The following is an 11033-nucleotide window of genomic DNA, read 5'->3' as shown; positions in this document are numbered from 1 at the left end:
CGTGGTTCATGGGACACTTCGGCTACAGGAGCTCACGCGGCATTATACGATCCTAACAGCAACATAAGCACGAGCTATGGGCTTGCGTCGTGGGTTCGTGCTGGTGTGCCTGGAAACATGGTGGTCATGGGCCTGCCCCTGTACGGGAAGACTTGGCTGCTTAAAGACCCGAAGGTAAATGGAATCGGAGCACCGGCCACGGCGGCCGGTCCTGGAGATGATGGCATCCTGACATTTTCCCAGGTGGTGAAATTCAATAAAGAGAATGGTGCTACCGTTGTGTATGATGCCAAAACTGTATCCACGTATTCTTATGCCGGGACTTCTTGGATCGGATATGATGATAGCCGATCCACAACTGTGAAGCTAAAGTTTGCTCAGGCGCTTGGTCTTCGTGGTTACTTCTTTTGGGCCCTCAGTTATGATAGCGAGTGGGAAATCTCAAAACAAGGTAAACCTGTTTCCGGCCATGAATTACAGCTACCATTTCGTGAATTATTTTAGGGTACGTTAACGTTCTCTTCGATTATTTTTATTATTATTTATTATTATTTTTTTCTTTCTTCAGCTTCGAGGGCATGGGTCATTGGATAAAAAGGTTTGGAGCTTTCTAATTTCCAGGAGGTTGTGGGATCTCGACTTGAAGCCACGATGGAAAATGGAAGATCTAATTTTATTTGTGTCCCAAAATATTTGATTAGTCGAGTTAATAAAAGTAAGATTAATCGTGTTTCAAATGATAGGCACTGAGATTTTAGTTTAGAACTACTATTTGTTTTTTTTTTAATTACTCGATTAAAATGTTGATTAAACGACTTTCATGCGTGTATTTGTGGAAATAGAAATAAGAAAACCACTCTTCTGATTATACACACGCCCATGGAAAAAAAAGGTTGGCCGAGTCATTCAGCAAATATGCTTTGGTTTCAACTCTTCCCTTTTGAAAAAACGTAGTTGTTAAATTCAGTTTAGCGTGTGAATTTGTAATTTGTAAAATCATATTCTTCTTTGAACCGAGTTTCATTCCAAATTAGTGTGGAGATTTATCAGATAAATCTTCTATATTCAATCAAATCTATGTAAAATCTACTCATATAACTCTAATTTTTTAAAAAAAAAATTGTCTGAAATAACTTTTTTATTTTAAAAAATAAAATAAAATAATTTTAGAATTCATTTGAGTTAATTTGATAAATTTATTATTCAGATCAAAACTTTACAAGAAAAACATATGGCTAGGCAAGGGAAAATATATTTTATACCTATGCTTCTTCTTATTCTTCTTATTTATTTTACATGTAACTAGTTTCTAGTATACGCTACTGCAAGTTAAATTAAAAAAAAATATATATGAACATAAAAAAATTATCCAAAATGAATTATTTAATATTATTATTAAATTCAATTCAATGAGTCGCTTTTAAATTCACCTTATCTAACTTCTTTCCCAATCTAAATTTAAAATAGCCTACTTCTCTTGTAAAACAATCACCAATGGTTAAAATAGCTTACGTATTCCTTCCATTTCCAGCAATGTCAGGATAAGCACAACCATCCAAACACATGTACTAACAAGAAATAAATATAACAATACCCATACCCATACGATGCAAGCTTATAAAATAAATATATTTAATAATTTAATAATTATAAATTAATTCTAAATTAGTGATAAAAATTGAAAGTGTGATGAAAGTAATATTTCATAATGAAAAATAATTTATGTTAGTGATCAAAAATTTATAAACTAAAATAGCAATTCACAGTGTCTTATGAGAAAAGATATAATGCTTTTTGTATATGATTTAGCTTTTTTATTAATGAAAAAAATACAAAATTAAATTATTAACCAGTTCAATATTAAAAAAATAAAATTAAAAAAGATAATGTTGAAAAAAATCATATCAAAAAAATACATGAAAAAAATAGGAAAAAAAAACATGTTGCAAATACTGTAACAATCCACAATGTTTTATGAGAAAAGCTATAATGCTTCCTCACATGATTTAGTCTTACTTGTAATTATAATTCTTAACCAGTTTAATATTAAAAAAATAAAATAAAAAAGGATAATTCTTAAAAAAATCATAAAAAAAGAAAACCCATGTGGAGAGATGTCTGTAACAATCCATAATATTTTATGATAAAAGTTATAGTGTTTTCCCCACATGATTTATCTTTATTGTAATTATCAACCGACTCAATATTAAAAAAATAAAATCGACAAAGATAATTGTGAAAAAAAATCATAACAAAAAAAAATGTGGGAAAACACTATATCAATCCACAGTGTTTTTAAAAAAAAAATTACAAAGCTAAATTCTAACAAGCTCAATGTTAATAAAATAAAATCGACAAAGATAATTTTGGAAAAACAAATCATACAAAAAAGAAAACAAAAAAAAATTCATATGAAAAAACATTGTAGCAATTCACAATATTTTAAAAAATTACAAAGTTAAATTCTCAATAAGCTCATTATTAAAAAAAATCAACAAATACAATTTTAAAAAAATTATAAAAAAATACATATAAAAAAATATTATACCAATCCACAGTGTTTTGTGAGAAAAGTCATAACTGTAATTCTTAATCAGCTCAATATTAAAACAATAAAATAGACAAATAATTTTGAAAAACATTATAATAAAAACAATTATATGAAAAACACTATAGTAATTCACAGTATTTAAAAAAAATATAAAACTAAATTTTTAACTATTTTAATATTAAAAAATAAAATTAAAAAAATTAAAAAATAATAATAAAATACCATAATAAGATAAAAGGAAAGTTAAGCATTTTAGCTATAGTGTAATAAAGAATTGTCAACCTTTTCGTTTTCATAATCTCTTGATATTTATCTGCATATAACTATATATAGGCACAAATCTTTGACAATGAGAGCATTACCCCAAAGCACTCAATGGCTAGCCACAAACTGGTTCTTCTCCTTCCAGTCATTGTACTCTTTACCATCACCACCGGATATGTCATGGCTTCACCTCCGGCTGTCAAAGCTGCGTATTGGCCTTCTTGGTCTCAAACTTTCCCACCTTCAGCCATCGACACCACTTTGTTCACACACATCTTCTATGCCTTTCTCTTGCCGAGTAATGTCACCTTCAAGCTCGAAGTATCCGAGTCAACTGCTTCCCTGCTCAACAATTTCACTAGCACCCTTCATCAGAAAAACCCACCAGTGAAGACACTAGTCTCAATTGGGGGAGGTAGTAGTGATCCAAAACTCTTTGCTAGAATCGTGTCAAATAAAGGATCACGTAGCATTTTCATAGATTCAGCAATGGAAGTGGCGAGAAGACATGGATTTGATGGGCTGGATCTTGACTGGGAATTTCCGAAGAACCCAAAAGAGATGGTTGACTTGGGCCAGCTGTTTAAAGAATGGAGAGTTGCTATCAGAAAGGAAGCCAAGTCCACCCACCGGTCTCCTCTGTTGCTCACGTCTGCCGTCTACTTCTCCGTCGACTTTCAATGGGACGAGACCTACCGGAAGTATCCAGTGGCATCCATCGCCAAAAGCTTGGATTGGGTTAATGCAATGTGTTTTGATTATCGTGGTTCATGGGACACTTCGGCTACAGGAGCTCACGCGGCATTATATGATCCTAACAGCAACATCAGCACGAGCTATGGGCTTGCGTCGTGGGTTCGTGCTGGTGTGCCTGGAAACATGGTGGTCATGGGCCTGCCCCTGTACGGGAAGACTTGGCTGCTTAAAGACCCGAAGGTAAATGGAATCGGAGCACCGGCCACGGCGGCCGGTCCTGGAGATGATGGCATCCTGACATTTTCCCAGGTGGTGAAATTCAATAAAGAGAATGGTGCTACCGTTGTGTATGATGCCAAAACTGTATCCACGTATTCTTATGCCGGGACTTCTTGGATCGGATATGATGATAGCCGATCCACAACTGTGAAGCTAAAGTTTGCTCAGGCACTTGGTCTTCGTGGTTACTTCTTTTGGGCCCTCAGTTATGATAGCGAGTGGGAAATCTCAAAACAAGGTAAACCTGTTTCCGGCCATGAATTACAGCTACCATTTCGTGAATTATTTTAGGGTACGTTAACGTTCTCTTCGATTATTTTTATTATTATTTTTTCTTTCTTTTTTCTTTCTTCAGCTTCGAGGGCATGGATCATTGGATAAAAAGGTTTGGAGCTTTCTAATTTCCAGGAGGTTGTGGGATCTCGACTTGAAGCAATGAAGGGCCATGGAGAATGGAAGATCTCATTTTATTTGTGTCCCAAAATTATTGATTAGTCGAGTTAATAAAAGTAAGATTAATCGTGTTTCAAATGTTAGGCACTAAGATTAAAATGTTGATTAAACGACTTTCATGCGTGTATTTGTGAAAATAGAAATAAGAAAACCACTCTTCTGAATTATACACACGCCCATGGCAAAAAAAAAAGAAGAAGGTTGGCCAAGTAATTCAATAAGTATGCTTTCGTTTCAACTCTTCCCTTTTGAAAAAACATAGCTGTTAAATTCAGTTTAGCCTGTTTCAGGCTGAGTTCGTTTCAAATTAATTTAAAGATTTATCCTATAAATCTAGTTATTTCAGTTAAATTTTAAATTTGAGGGAGATTCAATCATGATAATTTCAATTATTTAAATAAATCTTGCCTGAAACAATATCTTCATTTGAAAAAACAAAATAATATATTTTTATAATTGATTAAATTAATTCAGTTAAATTTATGTTTCAGTTAAATTTATTTGAGATCTAATCATATGACAATTTCAACTATTTAAAAAAATCATTGTCCGAAATAATATCTTCATTTAAAAAAGCAAAATAATATATTTTTAAGATTGATCTGAACTTGCTTAATAAACTCATTATTCAAGACTAAATGTGATAACTATGTAAAAAAAAAAAAATTATAAGAAAAACATTTCACCGGGCAAAAGGAAATATATTTTATGCCAACACTGCTTCATGTAACTAGTTTCTTTTTTGGCTCGTATTATGCTGGAAGTCAGAATAGGCTGCAAGTCAGAGTAACAAATATATAAACGTAAAACTTTTATCCAAACTGAATTATTTGATATTATTATTAAATTTAATTTAATGAGTTAATTTTAAATTTTTCTAACTTAATTTTTTTTAATTCGAGTTTAAAATTAATTTTTATGAAAATTATTTTAACATGATTTAATTAACTTAACAAATATAAAGTTAACCTGAATAATCATTAAAAAATATGGTTTGATTTAAAAAAATTAAAATAATATTTTTTTATGATATAAATTAACACTTTAAAAATTAAACATTGATCAAATATCAGAATGTTTATTTGAAACTATAGTAATTTTATAAAAAGCACATTAAAATAAATTGTAAAAACTAATTAAAAAACAATTGAATGTTGAAAGATAAAATAAAAAAAATTCAATTGAAAAAAATAAAAAATAAATTTTAAAACAAATAAACTATTTGACATTAATATCTAACTAAAAACCTAATGGGTCAATTTTGAAGCCTCCTAACCCAACTTCTTGTTTAGCTCGAGTTTAAAATTAATTCTAATAAAAATTACCTTTACATGATGTAATTGACTTGGTATGTCCAAAGACAATTTAGATGATTGATAAAAACTTGGCTTAGTTTTTTTAAAAAAAAAACCCATGATAATTTATATATTTTTAATATTAAAACAATAACATATTGAAATGACTTGGATTTCATAATTTAACTCGTCAAACTCGTAACTCGGATTATAAATTCTGTTGCGTTTAAAAAGTTTTTTTTATTTAATGATATAATTATAAAAATAGAAGCTTATAAAATTAAATATCAATCAAATATCAAAATATTTATTTGAGATTAGATAACATCATAAAAAACAAACTAAAATAAATTATTAAAACTAATTTAAAATCAATCAAATATTAAAAATATTAAAAGTACAAAATAAATGAGAAGAAAAGGTCAAGATGCATCCAGTTGAAATTAAAAAAAAAAAAACAGAAGACAGAACTTAAAAGGAAAAAAAGGATAAGATTAAAAAAGAAAAGAAAAGGAGGGCACCTTCTTCACTTACGTATGATTAATAAAGTAGGTGGGAAAACCCACTTGTTTAGTATTGTATTTAATTTCTATTTAAATCGAAAACTTATCTAATATAATTAGGCAAAAAAAGAATCAAATTAAAAAGGAAAAAAAGTCCAAGGGCCAATTTGTTAAAAAAAAAGCACCAAATCATAAAGAGAAAAAATCAAAGGACCAATCTTTATTTTTTTTTTAAAAAGTGAGATACTTTATTGTTCATATGAACAAATAACAGCAATAAAACACCATCACATAATCCAATTTTTTAAGTTCGTTAGATAATAAATATGAGCTAAAATTTCTCTAATTCCTAGTTAGCAACAAGTATGTATACCTCTGACATGCAACATAATGATCTTTGTTTTTGTAGAGAACAAAATCAGACACAATTCCGATAAACATGGTAATACCTGTGTCTGGTGTCCTTCGAGATACGAGTGAAAAAATAAACTTGTTGAATTTACGAAATTAATACATTGCCAGATTTCAAAAAATAAATCAGGTTTTTTTTAATATTTTCCTTCTTATTCCTCAATCACTGGCATAATTTCATGGAAATAATAAATAAATTTTATGTATTTTTTGTAAAGGTTTTTAGATATGCTGGACAATAGTATTTCCTCCACTACAAAAACACTACAATTTCTTCAAGCTCGTAATTGATCTGTGCCTCCTCATGGAAATGTAATGTTATGGTACATGCACGACCGTTTCATTAATTCTAGGCATTTCAGACAGAATATTCATGTAATTTGCGAGGCAATTTGATGTGCTGATCTATTCAAGATGTGAACTCACCGGCCTTATTACGAGGTTTTGAGGGTTAGACAATGGGCAACGCTAAACAGAAAGACAATGCAAAGGAATTTATGAGAAGATAAGAGATGCAGTAGCCTGAGAATAAGCATAAAGCACTCAAAGGGATGCCTGGGAATATGGCAACCAAGGCAGGTGATTTGAAAACGGTTACTAGATTAGAGCAGAAGGCAAGATTCGCCATTTCTTTCCTTTGATCTTAAGTTAGTTTTCTTTCAGAATCGTATATAAAATAAGTGGAACCGTGTCTTTTTTGTTTTCCTTGGCCAATCGACGAGGAACCAGAGGCTTGAGAACCATGTCTTTTTTGTTTTCAGCAGATGGCTCAGGAAATTTATATGTTAATGGAGCAGGCGACGAGGAACCAGAGGCTTGAGAACCATGCCTTTTTTGTTTTCAGCAGACGGCTCAGGAAATTTATAAGTTAATGGAGCAGGAAAAAAAAAAAAAACATGGCAAAGGAAAAATTACAGCATATAATGAAAATATTTTGAGAGTTCAGGGTGAGGGTATGGATTAAAAAACGTGCTTCACAATCACGATTTCAACAAATTCCTGCAAACAAGGCAATTCAAATGCAGTCATCAAAATTTCTGCGCATTTCCTCCAACTGCTTCAAAACCCGACTTGAGTAGATGAAAACAGCTTACCTCACTGTTAAAACGCCAGAAAAAATGCTGAAACTAGCTAAGCTTTTCTTTCATCCAGTCAACAAAATTATCTAGGATCAAGGGCCAAGCTAGGTCTGCATCGTAGTTTTCAAGATCTGGAAAGCTAATCTGCAAACAATGTAAAATGAAGGGTTTTCCCTTTAGACAAATGCACCAAGAATTGCTTTACTTCTACACCACAACGTGCTTTAATGTACATTTTCAACTAAATACTGTCATTTATTAATGTTGCTTAGATTTGCTTTGACTAAGAGAATCTTATAAACAAATCCCTGATGTTATTTGAACGTGACATCCCATTGCAGATATCTTGGCATTCCTGAGTAGAGCAACTACTCAACTCACAGGTCCAGATACCTATTGCATGGCAGGAACCTCGCAGCTCAGGGCTGCAGAATTGCATCCCTTTGCCAAGTCTAGTTTGTGTGCGACCTCATAGTAAGATCAAGCCCAGTAAAGTACTCGATCATGCTACAATCCCTTGTACAAACTATTGCAGTACTAGTGATAAACAATATGTTCCAGAGTTATAATTTCAAAATGCTTATAGATTGCACAATTGCCTTGGGTACCACAAGTGAGAACTATGAAGAAACCACAGCAGAAACCAACTCACTTCCTTGCAGAAACGAAGAAAACCCATCCATTGATCCAAGTTTATCGCCTTATAATCAGACTGAATCTGCAGCATCAAAAGTCAGAAAGTCAGAAAACAAGGAAAAAGGCAGATATTTTAGATAGAAAAAATGTCATGATTCTAGTAATATCACTGCAGCATAAGCCACCCACCTTTAGATACTCTATTAATAAATCAACCTTGGATTGGAACTGTGATCCGAGCACAAGATTCAGCAATTCACAGACACTCTCAATGTCTACAGTTTTTTGCTTCTCTTCTGAGACAGTTAATGAAATAAAAAAGGACTGGGATTAAAGAAAGAGTTTAAATAACATACAAAAGAAACAAAATTCATAGGGTCAAACCACACCCCTCTCTATGCTGTTCTCACCTGTTAGGCAGTATCGAAATGCATATGAATAGAAATCTTGAAAATTTTCTGGTGTGTTTACCTACTCAGCGTATAAAAATGCGAACTCAGTAACTCATCAACCTGAATAATGTATAGGAATACTGAATAATGTACAGGAAAACATCAGTAACTACTCCAGAAACAAAGTACCACCTCCTTTTCCAGCTCTGGCAGCCCTTTCTTTAATTTGCTGAGAGAATCAACCTTGAGAGCTTTCATGCCACTTCGCCACTCATCCTGATAAAAAAGAGGATAATGGACCATAAAGAGGATTGTTGAACCAAAAGAATGTCAGTACATGGGCCATTTCTCAGTATTCAAAGATGGGATATCCTAAAGTAGTTTTCATAAATATAGCACAACATAAAGTGATTGTGTCTGGGTGTGTTTAGTTTGAAATGAAATTATTCCCCCCCTTAAATTGTCACTTCTCTTTAGATCACTGATTGCAAGATTTGTGTCCATTTCATTAAGCCTCTTCCACTGAACTCTCTATATAAATTTAAGGACACCATAAACCTTTGTTAGAGGAGAGAGGATGCCGTATACTTGACAAATAAGACATGACGTAGCTGATACACAAAAAATAAACTGTTCCATACAGAAAAATGCACAAGGTAATAAAGAACGTGCTTGTGCTTACCCGTGTAAAATAACCCTGCCTTTGAGCTTTCAGTTTCCTGAAATACAGAGACCAACAAATTTAAGGACAGGATTAGAGCTAAAAGTAATAAAAAACAGCCCAGACATTTTGACGAAAAATGGCATACCATGCAAACATTAGGATCCTAACATCAGTATGTTCCACGTTCATATCTGAACACAATGCCTCAATTCCTTCTGGGCTGTTTGGGCACAAATGAGAAAATTGTAAGAAATTTGAAATTCCTGTTTGAAAGGAATGTCTGGCCATTCAAAAGTTCCAACAATTTCCATGTTTTTATAAGATTATGCATATATATCTTTGGTGTATATCACACATCAAGATAACTGGAATTTTGTCAAAGAAAAAAACAGCTTGCTATCCCCTTTTAATGTTTACAATTTACACATCAGCATTTCAATACTTGAAATAACATTTTTTTGAGCATCATGGTACATGTAGTTTACAAATAACCAGATGGGAACAAAACTATTGTGGAATGCTAACATCAGTCAACATAATTTTAAATAACATGATCGAGCGGTGACCAAAACAGGCACGAAGCTAATGCATCAGTCAACATAATTTTAAATAACATGACCAAAACAGGCACGAAGCTAATCTTCTCATGTCAATGAAATAAACTAGATTTGCGAATATTCGCTATCAAATTCCAATAACAAGAGAAAACTTACTCAATTATGCCTAACGAGCTATTCGCATATGAATCAAATAGGCTATCTACGCGATCTGTCTTCTTTGTTTTGGTTTTATCTGAGGCTGCAAAAAGGATAATGTTATCCTGTTAGAAATTAACAGCAGATGGAAAAATATTTGGACAGATCAGATAAAGATGCCAATCATATTTGATCAAAATGACGCTCAGAGCTTACTTGGCTTCAAATAATCAAAACAAAATCTTGTGGCAAGATTTAAATGTTAATCAAAAGTGCATCTAAAATGCATTTAGTTCATATATGAATTTCTTATTACAAGCGTCTACTATTTTATATAAGCAAAGTCCAATCATATGATTATGATGCCAACCAACAACAGCCGCTGGAGAACACTATTTGGTAAATACTAGGCCAATAGCGGCTTGATAACTAAAAAGAGTATAAAACAAATTTTGGATTAAGGAAGCCTATCTTCTCACTGCTAAAATTGATAGCTTCACAAACATTCCTTTCCCTGCCCTTTCCTGCAATCTTAAAAGAGTACTATCCATGCTGTCCATGCAATCTCAATATATCATGCAAATAATAATCAGATAAAAAAGGAAGTACAGGATTTGAATTTGGACCACCGAACTCTCAAAGTCTTGGTCTTCACTCTTTTTGTAATAATTTAATCAGTACTAAGATCTTAAAAAAAAAATGCCCATTTCATCAGACCTTCAAACATTATAAAAGGTGTGCTACCATAAGCAAACTATGACAAAAATAGGACCTAACTAAATTTATCTGTACTACAAGAGAAAAAAAAAACACGAATTCATCCCAATGACAATTAAAAAAAAATTAATGAACAAAATCCAAAACAGACTGTCTCTTCAAACTTATAAATAAAATAAAACAAATCATTATGCAAATCAGTAACGTTATTAATCTAAGTTACACAATAACAAAAAATCAATCCAATTTTCATAAAAAATAAATTACAATACAATCAAATACTAACAAATAAAACTTTCAATGGCAAAGCTCAAAACTTTTAAAACTGATAACGAACTAATTGCATTGCATTTAGTCCTTGAAATATTTTTCAGCATCTTTCCAAGTAATTATCAAAT

General features: G+C 31.9%; 3 protein-coding genes and 1 long non-coding RNA gene across 4 annotated transcripts in view; 2 read left to right on the top strand and 2 right to left on the bottom strand.

The window, feature by feature from the left end:
- LOC105121138 (acidic mammalian chitinase-like) overlaps positions 1–868 on the top strand; it is a 21161-nt gene extending 20293 nt beyond the window's left edge. The window contains exons 2-3 of the mRNA XM_011019666.1: positions 5–451; positions 569–868. Of these exons, the coding sequence (XP_011017968.1) occupies positions 5–451; positions 569–594 (473 nt within the window). The 3' untranslated portion in view covers positions 595–868. The remainder of the gene's footprint in view (positions 1–4; positions 452–568) is intronic.
- Positions 869–2891: 2023 nt separating this feature from the next.
- LOC105121142 (acidic mammalian chitinase-like) lies at positions 2892–4405 on the top strand. The gene is made up of 2 exons (XM_011019669.1): positions 2892–4028; positions 4146–4405. Exons 1-2 carry the CDS (start codon positions 2927–2929, stop codon positions 4169–4171), a joined length of 1128 nt encoding a protein of 375 aa, XP_011017971.1. The 5' UTR covers positions 2892–2926; the 3' UTR covers positions 4172–4405.
- A 2649-nt stretch (positions 4406–7054) lies between these two features.
- LOC105121137 (uncharacterized) lies at positions 7055–7253 on the bottom strand. The gene is made up of 2 exons (XR_841494.1): positions 7197–7253; positions 7055–7142 (listed from the first exon to the last, which is right to left on the bottom strand). It is a non-coding gene; the product is annotated as an uncharacterized LOC105121137 (long non-coding RNA).
- Positions 7254–7282: 29 nt separating this feature from the next.
- The window catches only part of LOC105121136 (DCN1-like protein 4), a 6275-nt gene continuing 2524 nt past the window's right edge, over positions 7283–11033 (bottom strand). The window contains exons 2-10 of the mRNA XM_011019665.1: positions 9937–10021; positions 9369–9443; positions 9242–9278; positions 8752–8835; positions 8578–8638; positions 8357–8463; positions 8184–8249; positions 7547–7675; positions 7283–7451 (exon numbers count right to left, since the gene is read on the bottom strand). Coding sequence (XP_011017967.1) covers positions 7580–7675; positions 8184–8249; positions 8357–8463; positions 8578–8638; positions 8752–8835; positions 9242–9278; positions 9369–9443; positions 9937–10021 — 611 coding nt within the window. The 3' untranslated portion in view covers positions 7283–7451; positions 7547–7579. The remainder of the gene's footprint in view (positions 7452–7546; positions 7676–8183; positions 8250–8356; positions 8464–8577; positions 8639–8751; positions 8836–9241; positions 9279–9368; positions 9444–9936; positions 10022–11033) is intronic.

This window comes from Populus euphratica, unplaced genomic scaffold, assembly GCF_000495115.2.
Source record: "Populus euphratica unplaced genomic scaffold, PopEup_1.0 scaffold31.1, whole genome shotgun sequence".
In the NCBI taxonomy this organism is placed as follows: Eukaryota; Viridiplantae; Streptophyta; class Magnoliopsida; order Malpighiales; family Salicaceae; genus Populus; species Populus euphratica.
This window is presented reverse-complemented; position numbering and strand designations above follow the sequence as displayed.

What these genes read in the sequence shown, in the direction of transcription:
- LOC105121142 (XM_011019669.1), top strand. Translation starts at nt 2,927, where the DNA reads ATGGCTAGCCACAAACTGGTTCTTCTCCTTCCAGTCATTGTACTCTTT. An exon ending in GTGGGAAATCTCAAAACAAG is followed by an intron (nt 4,029 to 4,145) that starts GTAAACCTGTTT and finishes TTCTTTCTTCAG; the next exon opens with CTTCGAGGGCATGGATCATT.